At 38.7% G+C, this 18823-nt stretch overlaps 1 protein-coding gene across 2 annotated transcripts in view; it reads right to left on the minus strand.

The window, feature by feature from the left end:
- Positions 1-18823, minus strand: part of LOC109479503 (gamma-2-syntrophin-like) — a 119667-nt gene that overhangs the window by 15918 nt on the left and 84926 nt on the right. For both annotated transcript variants that reach the window (XM_019781476.1, XM_019781475.1), the window contains exons 10-11: positions 14308-14435; positions 12515-12644 (exon numbers count right to left, since the gene is read on the minus strand). In XM_019781476.1, the coding sequence (XP_019637035.1) occupies positions 12515-12644; positions 14308-14435 (258 nt within the window). The remainder of the gene's footprint in view (positions 1-12514; positions 12645-14307; positions 14436-18823) is intronic.

Genomic DNA, 18823 nt, shown 5'->3' on the forward strand with positions numbered 1-18823 from the left:
ACAAAACGGTACGAATTTTTCTTATCGCCCCCGAAATGAGGTCTGTAACGTAACTTTTTGTTTAAAACATAGACACCAATGGGGTAGCGTGGTGTATTCTGGGATAGTTTTGAGGGTATTTGGAGAGTTTGTCCTGGATTCGATGCGTTTTAAGACTTGCGCGCAAAATGGGCATTTAATTGTACACTGTAAAATAATATGCATTTTTCAATTCCAAAAATAAATGCCTGTCGAAATATAGCACCTCCTTCTGGAGGTTAGTACTCCTTTAATGACAGGTTTGGCAGTGTCTCAACTTGTAGACTTAAAAGTGGTCTATTTTTGTAATCAGTACTTTACTACTGTTTTTGATCATCTCTCTGCTAAATTCCATTTATTATATCAATCATCAACTAAAAGAAAACTTGGATGTTCTATATGATTATGAATCATTTCTCTTTTTGATAATTATTCAGTCCACTTTAAACCACCATGCAAGAAATTGGATATGGAGAGCACAAAACCTACTAAGTACATTTCTCATTTGAATGTTTGGTCAATGTTGCATCAGAATTTTGCCCATCGAAGACGATATCTTTTTTCGACGCAACCAAACTGCGCAAAACAAATGTATAGACAGGATGTCATCCTTGAAATGTATACGCCAATACGACCTTAAATGGCACATTCTGCCAAAGTGCCATGCACAGTACGTTACGGGGTTTTGCACAGGTGCAGTACATTCTGCCGACATGCTAAACTAAAGTAAGATAAGTTCTGGTCATAACCAGTAGTGCACTTGGAGGTTCTATATGATTATGAATTATTTCTCTTTTTGATAATCCTTCAGGTGTTCTAGATCTGTATCTGATAGACTGTCCCCTTTTGAAACCACCATACAAGTCACAGTGGATCACGAAACCTCGATTTTTCACAATTTTCGTTGAATGTTTGGTCAACGTTGCATCAGAATTTCGCCCACTGAAGACGCTATTTTTTCGACGTAACCCAACTGTGCAAAACAAATGTCATCCTTGAAATGTATACGCCAATACGACCTTAAATGGCACATTCTGCCAAAGTGCCATGCACGGTACGTTACGGGGTTTCGCACAGGTGCAGTACGTTCTGCCGACATGCTGATGTGAAATAAGATAAGTTCTGGTTGTAACCAGTAGTGCAGATAACAACAGTAATGATATTTTCTGCCATTAACCTTATCCGGTATGACTCTTACTTCTTATCAGTGACTCACTCACTGTCTAGCTCTTTTCTTGGGATGCGGAAAACGTTAGCCTGGAAATTCAGACTCTTGGAAAGGATGGCTCTAGGAATTCATGATTCTTTAGGCTTGGAAAACAAGCATAGTAATTTTGGGTACATATTATAACAGTTACTAACCAGCACGTCGGCAGAACGTACTGCACCTGCGCGAAATCCCTAATGTATTGTGCATAGCAGTTCGGCAGAACGTCTCATATAAGGTCTTATTCGCGCAAATAAGGAAAACATCTCGTCTGCAGTTTCCAAATGTTAAGTCGGAAAAGATATCCTCTGCAACAAACAAAATTCTAATGCAACGTTGACCAAAAATCCATCGAAAACCGTGAAAATACAGGGTTCTGCACAGGCGCAGTACGTTCTGCCGACATGCTTAACTAACCCAAGGACAAGTGTTGGCAGACTTTGCCCCCTTACCCATATTGCTTTGCAGCTTTGCAATCCTTCCAGTCCCACTTTTTGTACATATACAATGAATCACAGACAGATAAACACACACACAGCCATTAGTCAATAATAAGAGTAAATTTATTCTAATAACCGACCACTTTTGAGGTTATGACCTGATAACCGATGGGAAATGGAGCGTTTTGATTGGTTGACATCTTCTAGCTATATGATAATGAGACTTTTAAGAGGTAGAACTCCCTCTGGGTAACATAAAATAGTGAGACTAAAAATACCATTTTTCACACCTCCTCTTAATTTGCACCAACCATAATTTATTTCCATCAATAATTTCATCAAGTGGGCCAGAGAATGTGTAAGAATCATTCAACAATCATTGTTTTGTCAGCAAAATGTAAAATGTGAAATTCTTTGGTTGTTAAAAGGAGAACTTTTTTTAATACAGTTCTTTATCTTAGGCCACACCAATTTAATTTCTTGGTTAACGGATTCGCCGCTTCATTTTTTTCTGATTTGCAAATAAAAATAAAAATCCAGAATCTACAAAATGCTCATATTTTGCCCTGAACAATTGAAAACAGTCCTTTTCAACCTACTTGTTACAGTTATTCCATCTTTCAATGCATTCATGGTATCATTAAAAGTTCAAAATTCATGTTTAAATTTTGAACCAGCCTGGTGTGTTGACTTCATGGCTCCTATTGTACCATTTTGGGCCATAATAGGATGCCTAGGCCTGTTTTTATTTTATTTTATTTTTCGCCCGCCCGCTCCATTATTTTTCTATAAAAATCCGTTGGACAAGAAATTAAATTGGTGTGGCCTTATTTCACAAAAAAAAAAAACTTTATCAACCACCCCTACACCAAACATGGTTCAGTCTGTTAAGACTTCAGAAGGAATATCAAAGGGAGAAGATGGGCCAGGAAACATGACCAGACCTCCTTACACTAATCTTAAGTGGCAGGCTGGGTGGACAGTGATTAAGTGTTATCTTCACCAGGTAGAGAACCAATTTTGCTTTCCCAGCATCCAGGCTTTCAGTCAAGCCCAGCCTTTGGGGACTAAAAGTACAATCATGTACGTATAGGTATCATGGCTAAGGGACCTTTCAGTAATGCTTTGGATGGCATCAGCTACCAAAAATGCTTTTTTCTTGTTTTTCTTGTTGTCCTTGTACAAAAAATGGTAGCAAGAAAATTATTCTTTGAACAAGAAATTAAGGAAGTAAGAAAATTCAAGAAACACATGTGTCCACAAGAAAATATTTCTTGAACTAAGAGCTAACTGTTCTTGAAGCAAGAAAACCATTCTGTACACAGGAAAAGATTTCTTGTAGCAGAAAAAAATTACTGCGAAAAAAGAAGAATGAAATTCTTGTCGTAAGAATCAACATATAAAATCTTTGAAGAATGTTTCTGGAATTTTCTTGAGAATCCTCCTGGCATGAAAATATTTCTCAACATAAGAAAATAAGAAAAATAAGAAATAACATTTTTGGTAGTGTTCGAGTTTAAAAGCTGAGTGCATTTCTTGGTTTGGTTGGTTTTCCTTTGATGCCCACGATCATGATAATAATCATTCTGGCATACGCATCATATAAAGTGAGAAAAGTCGTGTAAAGTGCCTCTCCCAAGGGCACAAGGTTGGTGACTTGGCAGGATTTGAACCCGGGACCTCTTGGTTCTGAGCTGAATGCTCTGCCATTACGCCACACAACCCACTTTCTTAGTGCGAAGTTACTGACAGTAGCACAATTTTATCTACAAGATTTCTACTTGGATTGACAACATTGGAACAGTACAGTTTAAAACAAGAGATCAGAGATTTCAGACTTCTGTGAAATATGTAAATTATCCTTGGTAATATATGTAAATTCTCTCCAACTTCCGAGACCTTTGACCTCCGGTCATTCTGCCTGTCAATATTCCCTACCCATGTGTTGTCAACCTACTCCGTCCAGACAAACTGATACACAAACACACAGCTCAGCCACCCAAAACAATACTTCCATATACCCAGAAGTAAAACCTAGAAATGGTTAGCAATTTGCGAAAAATTACTATAATCATATATTAGATAAAATAATGCTATCTGTTTGTCTGAAATACCTGCTGCCAAAAGTGGAATTACAATGCTAGTCATGTAAAATGTTAACCCTCTCTGTCTCTAAACCAAAGGCCCATAAGTTAAAACTGGCGTAATCTAAATTAGGATCTGAATGACTAGTATCACAACTGGAAATTGACCTTAACCCTGCTTGTACACTTAAACTGATTCTGTATTCTGTACCTGTATGGTGGTGAGCACTTTGCAACTCTTCAAGCAGTGGTTGATTGGGAAGGTCTTCTAGCTACCGTTTTCTGATAGCTGGCCTATATTATATATTATATCATACCTGGGCCGCGATAACGTTCGATAACGGGTTCCAGACCGGGCCGTACTTTATGGTACGGCCCGGTCCGGAACCCGTTATCAAATGCTTCCATGGCTTCCATAAAACGATTCGAACGCGTTTCGCCCTAACCGCGTGTGCCCCTTTCGAAAATTCGAATACAGAATCCGGACGTTGGAATTGATGTTGTTGCATTTTAGGGTTTAGTGGCACCAACTTTTGGCTCATCTTGCATTGAAAGGTGTGTTTTCTAGGGTGTGTATGATATAAATAAAGTACAACACGGTGTATTCCGCATCGCCCTCGGTCTCCGCCCTCCCGCGAGTCGGATCGCGGTCGGGCCGATACCTCGGGTGATACGGAATACCCCGTGTTGTATTCTATATATACTTACGACTTTAAAAGATCTGCTTGGGTCACAAGAAAATTGATACTCTAGCAACTGGATAAATTCACTGACTGAAAGTCAGTAGTAGATACTGCTTGGCATATCTGACAGTTTTCAAAATTTATCCAGTTGCTTGAGTACCAATTTCCTTGTGTCTCATTACCTGGATGTCTAACCTTCATTGAAGTACAAAAGTATTAAGGCCAGCATGGGGGGGCCCCCAACAACATTCTACGCTTTATTTTGAGAGTCTACATGAACGTTTTACACTAAATTCCGGAAGTCTCTCGATTACGTTTTACGATAAATTCCGGGTAGCTACAGTACAATGCATTACGTAGAATCAAAACAGTGAATTACGCTCTATGCAAAATGTGCCAATTACGCTCTATATTGATCATGACATGAATTTGAGCGGTCCGTCTACGCTCTACGTGGAATGAAAACAGCCGATTACACTCCACGGAAAAGGGCATGCGGGCCCCAAGTAGTGCTGCATACCTAAACCCACATTTAGGTTCAGGTCCGGATTCAAGTCCAGAGGTTTAGGTTCAGTTCCGGACTTGTAAGTCCGGACCTAAACCCATGGCATATACAAAATTGCATGCTGGCAACCTTGCAATGTTGTCTGGGTGAAACTTTGGGCACATAACATGGAGGCCGGTAGTTGACGATGCCCGATGGCAAAGTTTTCTTCATTTTGCAGCAAAGATTTTGCAATCTATGGAAGATTTAGGTGGTTTGTTAAGAAGTGGGATATGTGAAATGGTCTTTTATGGTAATAAGTCCGGACTCGGTTCTTGACTATTAGGTTTTTTTTGGACTTGAACCTAAACATTCTTACAAGTCCGGATCCAAGTCCAGAGTACCGGTATCAGCACTAGCCCCAAGTATCTGCTTGGACATTACACTTTACAACGCCTTTAGGATAAAGAGTGTTAAATTGTTAAATGTCCTCCATGCCCACAAGCCGTAATAGTTGGATCATCACAGGCACATCAAACGCTCAGGTATAAATTGGGAAACCTCTCCAAGCCAGCCACAAATTGCAACTTAATTAAGTCCAAAGGGGCTTCACGTGTCTTTCAATCTAGACGCTGGAAATGAAAGACTTGGTGCATCCATAAAGCCGTGGGTATGTGGGTCTCAGCGGAGGTAGTGACCTCGTTCTTAAGTATAGTGGTTGTGCTTCTTGCTGTTAAGGCGAGAGTGGCCATTAGTTGCCCAGCGGTGTGCCATGCTATGTCCCCTATAGGACCAGGCTGTGTAACTGTGATTTACATGTACATGAGAACCATGGAGGGAAAAGTCAATGTAAGGAGGAGGAAAATAGCTTGTAAGAATTTGTAAATATTGTAGTGCAAAGGCTGTGGAAGATGAAATACATTTTTATTTCAAGCTGTTCATTCCATAACAACACTCAAAATGATTTGAGTATTTAAACTTCTACAATTCACCACAATTTCTCTAAACTTACAGACCAAGAAAAAACTATTCTTCCTTTAACTTCCCAAAACCCACAAATTTTGGAAAAGGTGGGACATTACGTCTTCCATGGTTTACAGAAGAGAAGTCAAACCCTTCAGACATAGTTTTAGACAATTTAGTTATAGTTCTAGACAGCTACCTTTATCATGTAGATTTTAGTTATTTTATACTCTATTTCATTGTTCTTTTATGTTTTGTAATTTGCAATTAGCCTCCGGGCACGAATTTGCAATCAACTTTTCAAACTTTAAAATTTTTCAAGCACAAGAAGCACTGAACAAAGTTGGAAATTAATGTGTAGAGAGCTGTCAAATGCAACCTAGTGTATTTGCTGAGTGCATTTCCAAATTGCAGAACAAAATTTTGGCATTCTGCAATATGGCAAAACACTGAAAAAAAAGTATTCTACCATTGGTACTTTGCACTCTCTACTCATGGCTGTGTTTTTCATGTTCTTGGCTGCCTGACCAGTGCACAATTTAATGGTTTTCCCCCTCTTGACCTAACCACCACCTTTCAACTAGATTCTCCCTGCCCTGTCCCCTCCATACATACAGATCAGGCTCTGCAGAATGGTTCCAACAGAATGTATTATCCAGAGGCCAGGGGTGACCTTGTAAACCACATACCAACCTCCTGGTCTGGAGGTTCAATCTGCTAGTAGCCTGACCTTTGACCTTCCCGAGATAGCTCACATTCTGTTGTGTAATCTTGACCAAGTCCTGGTGTTACTGTAATTTGTGATTTTTTTGGCGGTACTTTTGTGTTTGCGGTTTTTGCAGTCACTTCTGTACCGCAGACTTTCTTTTTGCTGCAAATGCCACCACTGTTAACATGTAGTTTTGTGAACATGTCCATTTTTCTCTGACCGCAAACTGTTACTACTGCAAACTTAAAATGATTTACAGTATCAAATGATGGGAAGAACAACAGACTGTTGGTCAGGATAAACTAATTTATTTCCTTGGTTCTTGAGTATTTCTAGGCAAAAGGTCTTGTTCCACAGTAATTATTCCATGTAGTGTCTAAAACTGAGAGTTCAGTCTAAAAAATTATTTGAGTCAATCATAAATTCTCTCTCGTCAATCCCACCTATTTGAATATCAAAAGAATCTGAGACAAAAGTTTGCTTGACAAGATTATGACAGTAATTTTCTGCAATCAAGCAAAGGTCAAAGGTATACGCTTTTTTGTCCTGCAGTCAGTTGCCGTTGGCGAGAGAGCTTTTAGTGGCCAGTTGCAGTTATGAAAGCCATTTTTTATTGGATATACCTTGATACCGTCGATATGAAGGCATAAAAGGGTAATAGCTTATTTAATCATATTATATGTAACCAATGGCACAGTGAAACTGGCATACGGGACCAAAACTTAAAAGCTAGATGATCGGACATCATTAAAATGGCTAGGAAGAACCTTCAAATCATTCCTTGAACTATGTGTTTTCATGTTGACTTTATATACCGGTACATGTACTTCAGTTGAGCATCATCTTTTATCAAGTCTTAGAAACAACACATTAAGACGGCGTGGCCTTACACACATGTACATTACTTAAGTGGGCCTTGACATATTATGTAGCTTCTACAGCCATTAAGGTGACTCTGTGTGTTAATTGGGTTGACTCTGTATCAATACATTCTGACTGTATTGATTGAAAAAGCACAGACTGTACATGTAGCTGTAGATGGGTAATGGTCTTGACAACTACAATGTATATTCAGTTTGTCAGTAAGAGCAAGGGTACAGTCGATTGATAGAAACACAGTGTTCTGCGTCTGCCAAAAGTGTGTGCAATGCTTTGTAGGCACATGCAAATAGCGCCCCCACACCAAATTTCAGGTCATTTGGTTGTAACATTAGGACACGGGCCAAAAATGTAAATTTTTGGTCAGAAAATAGGTCAACCATGTGTGTAAAGTTCTGTAGACATGTGTCAAAAGCATCTCCACACCAGCAGTTGATTATTAATAATAGAAGCACAGTGTTCTAGCCAGCGTATGTCCATCCATTTTGTCGCCCATATCATGACAGAAAAATTTTGTCCAAAACCTGTCATTTTTGACGGACAAAAATCGGTGTGTACAGATATTCGAAAGAGATAGCTTAGTCTATCAGCAAAATTTTCCCCTCAAAGTACAGGTTTCTGTTGTAACAGAAAAGGATAAAAATAAAAATAAAAATTATTTTTTTCATCATGCAAGCAACATTCCACAAATTTCAAAGATGAAAGCACTTACAAGATGGCCGTGCTTGCGAACTTTTCTGACATCTACGCAGTGAAAAATCAGTCAGACTTACAGTTTGCTTTCAAACCCACTTCAAAGACACGAACGCTTGCCCGAGTCGCAAAACAAATGTTTCAGCCTGTATTGAGGTCAGTCTTGAGTAATGCCTGGGCTTACAGCAACGTGTTCCATGCAGTGTTGCATTAGTGAGTTACAAGTGAGTGTGTGTATGATCATGAAAGCACGTCGGCAGAACGTACTGCACCTGCTCAAAACCTGCACATAGCACTTTGGCAGAACGTCTCATATAAGGTTGTATTCGCGCATATAAGGTTATCACCCCCACTTTCCAACTGTAGGAAAAGATATTGTCTACAACAGGCGAAATTCTGGTGCAATGTTGACCAAAAATCCATTAAAAACCGTAAAAAAATCAGGATTTCGCACAGGCGCAGTACATTCTGCCAACGTGCAATGTATGAGAGGGATACATGTACATGTACGTTCATGTACACAGCACCCGTAGTTATTAGAGAATAACTAGATTTTAATTAGGCAATTAGGTTATTCTCTAATAACTACGGATAATTAGTAGATATCAATTTGTGCAAACGTAGGTTTGTAGCTTTGACCATTATGCACATGAAAATCATACTTTTATTTCAGTTACTTGTACCAAAGTGCTATATTATAACTTAATAACTTAAAGATAATTACATTTGGGGCAATGAAATGTGATGACGTCATCCATAAGGTCCATAAAATCATTTCATAACCCTTTTGTACCCAGGTATCAATATTCAGTACAACTAAAGTTCTTTCTAAATTTCTTTTTGAGAAAACGATGGAAACTTAAAATGCCAAATTAGCCAGGGAGGACACCTTAAGGTCAACTTTTGCAATCGCTGAGAAACCGTACAACAACCAAAATTCCATGCTTGTGTTCCTTGGTTTCGTAAATGGAATAATATTATGATGACGTAAAAATAGGTCTGACTCGTTGATTCAAAAGATAATGAACAATGATAATGTACAAAAATTTGTTCTTTATCTGTGAAATTTGTTCAAATCTTTGGTTGCACAGTGGTTGCTAAGTAGTTGCAAAGAGCAAGGAATGATATTACTCCATGCCCGTAGCCAGGGGGGTTTCGGGGGGTTCGGAAGAACCTCCCCACAAGGCTCAAAGGTCCACTTTTTGGTCCACTTTTTATGTAAAGGTCCACTTTTTGGTCTCCTTTTTATGTAAAGGGCCAAGATTTTTCTTGAAAAGATGGACTGCAAACGTAGAAAAACTGATCCCTTCGTCATTGAATAAAAATTTATCTCTGATTTTTTCTTGGAAATCCTCTCAAAAATGCACAAAATGCCACTTTAGAAGGTTCATTTTTCAAAATTTTCCGGGGTAGCATACCCCCGGACCCCCCTAGGAACCTCGCGCCGTCCCCTCAAGCAGTGGGAAGAACCCCCCCATTCAAAATCCAGGGCTACGGGCATGTACTCTGTGCATGTCGAGCTACCAAATTGCTTGGTTCCCTAATATCTCTCTAACATCACATGTAGACTATGCCTGAAGCAATTACAGAGAAGTATTTGGTGGCAACTAAATTGGGTGGTGACTATATAAGCTTTTGGCTCAGTCTTTTTCTCAGAAAAAAGGATCTAGAGAGAATATTGGCTTGCCCCAGTGACACAGAGAGGATTATTAAAGAGATTTTCGCAGTATTGATGTTGGATTTGGATGAAGTTCATTGCTAGCCATGGTGTTTTTGAAGTAAAGAAATGGTATCAAAGATGGAATGTGTGACGCACATTGCAAAATACCTACTGTATGACAGCATCAATTTTAGTAAAGCATGGAGAGCTACTCATAATACCAAGTTTGGATGAAGCTATAAAATATTTACATATCAATTATTTATATATAATAAAGTAGAATTAGACTTTAGATACAAAAACGAAGCTAATATTATATAGTGTTCTAGTTAGGCTGTATAAATGGATGTAGGACTTCTTTCTAGTCCTTATTTTTCTTGGGCTATATGTTTAACCATTTTGTTCCAGCACACAAAAATGTTCCATGTACTATGACTCTGAAACCGTGAGATTCTTCACAAAATGAATGCATAAGATTTTGATCCAATGGTTTAACCTTTAGCATACTTTTAAGTATCTGTGTGGCTACCAATTCTCTATTAGCTATGAGTTTAACCTTAGGCAGCAGGGAGAAGGTTAAGCAAAAAGAATTTCCTGAACTAAAATTTGTTACTTTTGCAGGCAGACTAATAATGACTACAATAATTGCTACAATGCTACATGATAAAGTGCTTCTTTGTACCCCTGCAAAGTCCATGAAAATGTACAATGTACAATTCTCCAATAATAACTCAGTAAAAAGCCATCGACGCCAACCACAAGTGGTCCCGTAAGCCTCGTAATGGCATCAAAGTGTCTCTCGGTGCGTAAAATGGTAGCGTAATAGCTCATCGTCTGGGCCAGGAAAACCATTCTGGGACCTTATTACTGTTTCATCTCTATATGTACATGTATAGCTGATGATATTCCATGCTTAGGCCACACCAATTTAATTTGTTGGTTCTCGGATTTTTTCAGAAAAAATATGAAGCGACAGGGCGAAAAAAATAAAAATAAAAACAGGTCTAGGCATCCTATTATAGGCTTAAAATTGCTACGAAATGAGCCATGAAGTCAACACAAAAGGCTGGGTTAAAATTTAAATTGAATTTTGAACTTTTAATCAAACCACTGCAATGATAGATGGGAAAACTGTAACAACTATGAAGAAAAGGACTTTCCTCAACTGTTGGGGGCAAAACATGAGCATTTTTCAGTTGATTCAGAACCAGAATCATATTTTTTTTTTTTTTGCAAATCAGAAAAAAACGAAGAGGCGAATCCGAGAACCAACAAATTAAATTGGTGTGGCCTTATGACCCAGTAACATGCACTGTATGTCCTACATATCAAGTATTTTCTTCTAAGGCCACACCGAGTAAGTTTTATGGATGACGTCCACACGTGCATTGACTTTGGCCTGTTCCCAGAAAGAAAACAAGGAATTCCGCTTCCTGTAACTATGACTAAAGAGTCACGACAGTGCCACAAATCGCAAGATTGGAAGTTGTGATGAAAGGAAAGAAACAGGACAAGACGACAACTGCTGTTCCACTGCTTTTTCTGCTTTCGTGACGAATAAAAGACTTGTTGGTTGTTACACCGTGTTCTCTCTCTCAATTTGTGTCCTAACATTTCTCATCCTTTAGTTATAACATTTCAAATCTTGGGATCTTGTTTTTGGGCCCTTCGTGTTTTTTTTTTTGTGATCTCGCATTAGATTTAGGGTCTCCATAAAAATTACTTGGTGTGTACTAGGTACCTTTGGGAAGATTGTTTGCGAGGAATGTGGTATTTACAGAAGGATTTGAGTCTTGCTGTTGTGATATTTTTTAGCAGATAGATTGTTTTAACCTTTAGTCCTAGGCATACGAAGGTAGCCATTTTACACCAGCTTTGTATAGGTTATGGGGTCAAGCAGCAGGGAGAAGGTTGATATTATAGGATCAAGCCTCTGAGTCCATCAACGAGAGATCTAAAATGTTGCTAAAACATTTAACTGAAAGCAGCTTAATACAGTAAGAAACTCTTAGCTGATACTTGAAACATTCGCAAAACCGTAAATTATCCAGTAGATAAAATTGCTTGACACCATTAACAATCTACATTGACATTTGTTAGCATAAAAATCACAGATCTGAGAAGAATGCCAAATGCCAAAGAAAATGGATGCAGCATTGTTTATGGATTCCTAAGCTTTGGGCCCCGTTCATGATTGGATATCTGTTACGAATTGATTCGATTTGGGAACATGAACGCTCCAAACCGGTTCCGTTGCGATTTATTTTGAACCACCTCGTGAGGTGGTCTGAAACGGTGCATAACGATTTGCATTCGTAGAATTGTAATCATGAACGCGCGGATCATAAACTCTCTGCCTTACGAGCCGGGTTCCCAGGAAATGTTCAAAGAAATTTTGATATACATATGAAATGCAAGTCAATTCGAGGTGTGAAAGCGTTTCCAGTGTGGGTGCAAGTTTTGAATAACGGACGCAAATTTAAAATATATTCCGTTTCGAAACGGATCGTGGCCAAACCGGAACACATTTGAATCATGAACGAGGCCAAAGCCTACGGCAATGGTAAAGTAAACATTACCTTTCTACTATATGACTTTAATCACTCCATACTATTGAAACAAGCTCTCAGATGTTACTGCGGGGCAGAATTTATGGTTATGGCTGCGTTGTGTTAACCCCGGGGCGGTACTTACGAAATTCGCGTTAGCAGCTGCGATGGCGGCGGTTACGACGCGGCACCAGTCCGTGACTTCCGTGACGTCATTGCAGTGAAGCACGGCTGACGTTACGCCGTCCCCTCCCCACACTTCAAACGAGTTTGGTCTGAAATGTATGGAATACAAACAAAAGAACATTAAATGCATCCAATACAATTTCAGGGTAGCAAAACTGGAAATATTCTGAATAAGACAATCTGTAAATTATGATATCGACACATAGTATCCCACATTAGCACATTTGAATCAGTATTTCACACTTTAGGAATTTAAAACTGCAGAAACAAGCCCCACGATTAGTTCTTTATTTTCTGGATGGTACCCTAAAAATCAATCCAGACTTCCAGTAAGCATTTTTTGTTAGAATTTTGGGCATTTTTGCTCCATGAATGTCAATATACAATGGGACAGTGTTGTTTCCACTTAGTTAGTACTAGACAGGAGTCTAAATCCCTCTGCTATAAAATTGCAACATGATGTAACCCAACACTATTTACTATGGTAACAGACAGTCTGGTTCAGGTCATCAACCTTACTGATTTGGAGAAGAAGAGGAAACAGTGCGAAAACGATATGTTTTCCTCCAGTAAACATAATAATGATATTAAAAACAGACAAACCTTCCCTAATCTATAGAGGGAGTGAAATGCCATTCCATTCAAATACCAACTGAAACTGCCTTTGCGTAATACATAAAGATTGACCTTGGCTTTGAGTCTGACATGTTCAACATCCTTCAAACGGCCACAAATTCATTTCCCAACGCTGAAGCCAATACTCTGTACAAATTTCCCTGCGGTTTTGCCTCTATTGATATAACGTTCTAGGTTTCCTTCCTATATTGCATAAAGATGAAAAAATCTTGGAATATGTACTTAGTGCTACACCCAAGGGCACTTTTAAAGGCCTTGAAATGTATCAATTTTTGACATTCAATTTGCAGAATTGTTAGACTGACTGAAACTTTGATACTCTTGCCATTGACTGTGTGAGTTTGTTATCCACTTACAGTTTATAAAGCAGTTGTTAATTCTCTACTGAAGTTTGAGTGTGGTCAATCTCTCAAAAGTCAAGGCTTAGCTAATATTTAGTGTTTTGAAGACCCATTGTTATGTGTGGATAGTGTTCAGCACCAAGGACAGGCATGTTCATATGTGTGGATAGTGTTCAGCACCAAGGACAGGCCTGTTCTTATGTGTGGATAGTGTTCAGCACCAAGGGAAGACCTGTTCTTGTGTGTGGATGGCATTCAGCACCAAGGACAGGCCTGTACTTATGTGTGGATAGTGTTCAGCACCAAGGACAGGCCTGTTCTTATGTGTGGATAGTGTTCAGCACCAAGGAAAGGCATGTTCATATGTGTGGATAGTGTTGAGCACCAAGGACAGGCCTGTTCTTATGTGTGGATAGTGTTCAGCACCAATGACAGGCATGTTCCTATGTGTGGATAGTGTTCAGCACCAAGGACAGGCATGTTCATATGTGTGGATAGTGTTCAGCACCAAGGACAGGCCTGTTCCTATGTGTGAATAGTGTTCAGCACCAAGGACAGGCATGTTCCTATGTGTGGATAGTGTTCAGCACCAAGGACAGGCCTGTTCCTATGTGTGAATAGTGTTCAGCACCAAGGATAGGTGTGTTCTAATGTGTAGGATATACTCAGCACAAAGGACAGGCATGTTCATGGTGCTGAACACCATCCACACATAAGAACAGGCCTGTCCTTGGTGCTGAACACTATCCACACATAAGAACAGTGAGCCACAGACCTGAGTTTATCGGTGCCAGTTTGGTACTTGGTCAGTGCTGCCATGGCCAGCGGGATGGTCAGAATGTTCGTCCAGCGTTTCTCGTACCGACCTCCCGTCAACGGAACCGTCGGACTTCTGGGCGGTGTCTGCAAATCCAAAAGTGAAAATTTTACAAAGAAAGCTAAAAACTAGAAACGTAACATTCGCAAAGCAAATGCATTTATGTTTACCTTCGTATATGGTCTGCTCTGTGAATTCTTACTCAAACACATTCATATATATGGTGGCAGGAGAATAAATCCCTCCTGCTATAAAATTGCGACATGACATAACCCAACACTAGTTACCATGGTGACAGACGTCTGGTTCAGGTCATTGACCTTATTTGTTTGAAGAAGAAGAGGAAGGAGAAACAGAGCAAAAAGAATGTTTTCCTTCTGTGAACATAAACATGGCAACCAGAGATGGCAGACTTCATCCCCTAACTCATACCACTTTTTAACCCTCCACTGTCCTTTATACGTATATCGAAAGAATGAGGCAATGAAGGAATGAAGGGAGGAAGGAAGGAAGGAAGGAAGGAAGGAAGGAAGGAAGGAAGGAAGGAAGGGAGGGATGCTTTATTAACATGTCATGTGCTTCGCACACCCAGCCCATACAGGCTTATAAGAAAACATTTGGAATTACGGTATAACTGTTTTATAAAACAAAAGAAAATCAGAGGTACAGAAATGACATAATCAACCATAAACTGAACAGACCCATATATCGAAAAAAGGACTTTATGCAAATAGTGGTGCATACCGGTTCACTGGACTTGGATCCGGACTTGTAAGAATGTTTAGGTTCAAGTCCAAAAAAAACCTAAAAGTCAAGAACCGAGTCCGGACTTATTACCATAAAAGACCATTTCACATACCCCTTTTCTTTCCAAACCACCTAAAACCTTCCGTAGATTGTAAAATCTTTGCTGCAAAACGAAGAAAACATTGCCATCGGGCATCATCAAGTATTGGCCTCCATGTTACGTGGCCAAAGTTTCACCCAGACAGCATTGCAAGGTTGCCAACATGCAATTTTGTATATGCCATGGGTTTAGGTCCGGACTTACAAGTCCGGAGCTGAACCTAAACCTCTGGACTTGAATCCGGACCTGAACCTAAAATTGGGTTTAGGTATGCATCACTATATGCAAAGCAGCTGTATTTTTTTGTTATGTTACCAGTGAGAGGAAAAAGGATGAAATCTGTACTACACAAAGAAATTGAGAAATATTCCATAACATATAGTCTCCTTTTTTAATCCTCTTGATTTTACCCGACAAGAATTCAGAAACTTGGCAGTTATTTGGCAAGGAAACAATGACATTGTGTACAGTAGATTACTTATTGATTCTAATAGTCTTGACTTTCGGTCTAAAACCTCGGGGAAATCATTCCAACTTCAGAAAACCATTTAGTTCATTGCAAACAATTCTTCAAAAGTCTGTACTTCAGTCCTCAATCTTACTGTACAACAGTTTGTTTAAGATAGATCCCAAAGGTTAATATAATGGTACTGCTATACATGTAATCTATTTAATCTGTGGCAGGCGGAACATCAACAGATACCAATTATGCAAATGATGACCTAATTTGCATAATTAATGTGAAAATTCTGTGAATCTTTTTTGGTGAATGATGGGAATTTTATACCTCGTAACATGTGTAAGTTACTTAAAGGTTTGCATCGCTATGCATATATTATGTTAATGTAGAGGTTATTTGCATAATTAAGGAGGACAAAGCAAGCCCATATTTCATGGAGGTATGAGATCTCGGAACTCTTGTCCATTCAAGTTGTTACTCTAAATTGAAGAAATAAGTAACTCTTTTGATTCAGTGTTCTAGTGAAAACATCTATTCCAAAACTCATCTTGAATTTGTCAAAAAAAGACAGATTTAGGGAATTGAAAAGCAATATTAGATCATCAATCAAAAGTCAATAATTGGACACTGGCCAAATAAGAATATTGAGTTGGTCACTGATTTCCCAAGATAACAATAGTTTATTTATCAAATACAAGAGAAGATTTTTGAAGTCTCAAAAAATGTACATTTGGAATGACTGAGTTCCCATTCACTGTTACCTATTAGTATTAAAAATTATACCAACTTATATATACTTTGACTGTTTAAGAATAATAATGTTAACATGTATCCCACATATGTATCAAAATCATTATGTAAAATGACAGTTACGTCATTTTTTTAGTTATTGCTGAGCATACTCTAACTTCTTTTATTCAACGAAAAAAAATATTAAAAAACTAAAAAGGTAAAATTTGCATAGCAAATGCATAATGTTTATATCTGCTCTGTTAATTCTTACATTCCTTTCATATATATGGTGATAGGAGTCTAAATCCCTCCTGCTATAAAATTGCAACATGATGTAACCCAACACTAGTTACCATGGTGACAGACGTCTGGTTAAGGTCATTGACCTTAAGTATTTGGCTAAGAAGAAGAGAAATAAGAAACAGAGCAAAAAAAATTCTGCGAAGGTAAACATAATGCAATAAAAACAAAACAATTTCATGATGATAATCAGATTCAGAATAAACATATTTCTTCACAAGGTTTTACACTCAAAGATGCACTTTGAAGAGAAGACACCACGGGTCCAAAAATCCAACCTCTAAATTACCATAGATAACCAGAAAATATGATAAAATCTTTTCATATTAAAGTTTAATACCACAGCTATCTGTACACAAACAAACAAACAAATCTCCAATGAAAACAAAAACCCCCGCCAAGTCTTGTTGTCAGTTGTAATAAACTATTTCATGAGTCGCGACATTAAGATCAATATCTCGTGCAATAAACCATTACCCAGTCTGCGACAAAGCCATTCGCTAACGGTATTGCATTCAAGCAGATATTGGAAAACCATACTAACAGTTGCCCTTCAACCTCAATATGCCAGACAAGCCTTAAGCTTAACAGGATATGAGATGACAAGACCTATGTAGGACCTACATGGGCGCTGGTGGCTTATTGTAAACCTGAATCTAAATCCTTTGACCCAGAAATTTCTGTGAATTCATTTATTTTTGGAGTTGCAGGAGGGAGAAGGGGGTTTTTGTAGATAAAATAAAATAAAATATTGTGTTTGAAACAGTAACTGTAATTACTGATTTTTTTCACGGTACTTTAATGTTTACTGTTTTTAATGTCACTTACCGTGAACTTATCATTACAGTTAAGAAATAATTCCTAGACTTTCTTTTTCCTGCACCTGTTGCCACCGTGAATAGTTCCACTACATTGTACTATACAACCGAGGTAGCACTCAACATTTGTGCACACTTGGAGCCATGGCCCCATTTACCAAATCCCCATATAGTTCTGTGCCCCGTGGCTTTTCTGAGACTTATTTTCCAAAGAGGCCAAGTAGAAAACAGGTACAGGGTGAAACAACGTAGAAAATTGAACCCATCTTCCACGATATAATTGAACATGGAACTTGGACCTCACGCATAGCTAGAGCAACTTGCCTGAAGACAGACTCATTTCACACTTTGATTTCTTACCAGATTAGAAAGGACACATTTAGCTCATGATCATTGGCCACTTAATTTTCCCAGTGAAGTTATTTTGACCAATAAGAGACAAGCTATCATGCAGCTTTTCAGAGGCAGTTTGCAGTTTCAAGGGCCTGCATGTATTGTGGAACAAATTCTCTACTGAGCAAAGGCAACTTACCACCACAACGGCTTTTAAAAACGGACTGAAATAGGACTTTGTATTTATGTTTACCGAAGGAAAACATATTGTTTTTACTCCATTTCCTCTTCCTCTTCTTCTTCTCCATACACTAACCTCTGACCTGGCCAATGACATGATTTGTTGACATCTGTCACCATGGTGACTGGTGTTGGGTTACATAATGTTGCAATTTCATGGTCTGCTCTGCTCCTGTCACCAAATACTATAGTAGTACATGTATGTGAATATGTTTGAGTAAAAATTAACAGGGCAGACCATGTCCAAAGGTAAACTTTATGCATTTGCTTTGCAAATGTTACTTTTCTAGTTAGCAATAATTATTTTCAACCTAAGCTCTATGCTATGTCCTTACTATGTATTACTAAGTTGTTTTATTTCTTATGTATTAAGCTTTTATGCACGGGGACACCTAAAAAAATCCTTACAGGCCAGAGTGCAATCTGCATGGTAAAATAAATGAAAATGACATAAAAACATAAAATGCATGTGGGGGCCTCAGTCCTTGAAATAATATTGACGTGGCCTTGGTACTGAGTCAGCCCTGCAATTGAAGAAAATTACAGAGTAGTTACACTATACGGCAGGGCTTTTCTTGTTTTACCTATAAGAGCTCATGTACGGAATATCAACTATCCTCTAGGGAGTGGCATGCCCGTAGCCAGATTTTGAATGGGGGGTTCTTCCCACTGCTTGAGGGACCAGCGAGCGCTGTAGGCACAAGGTTCTTAGGGGGTCCAGGGGCATGCTTCCCCAGGAAATTT

Source organism: Branchiostoma belcheri, unplaced genomic scaffold (assembly GCF_001625305.1).
Source record: "Branchiostoma belcheri isolate BF01 breed outbred unplaced genomic scaffold, Haploidv18h27 scaffold49, whole genome shotgun sequence".
Lineage (NCBI taxonomy): Eukaryota > Metazoa > Chordata > Leptocardii > Amphioxiformes > Branchiostomatidae > Branchiostoma > Branchiostoma belcheri.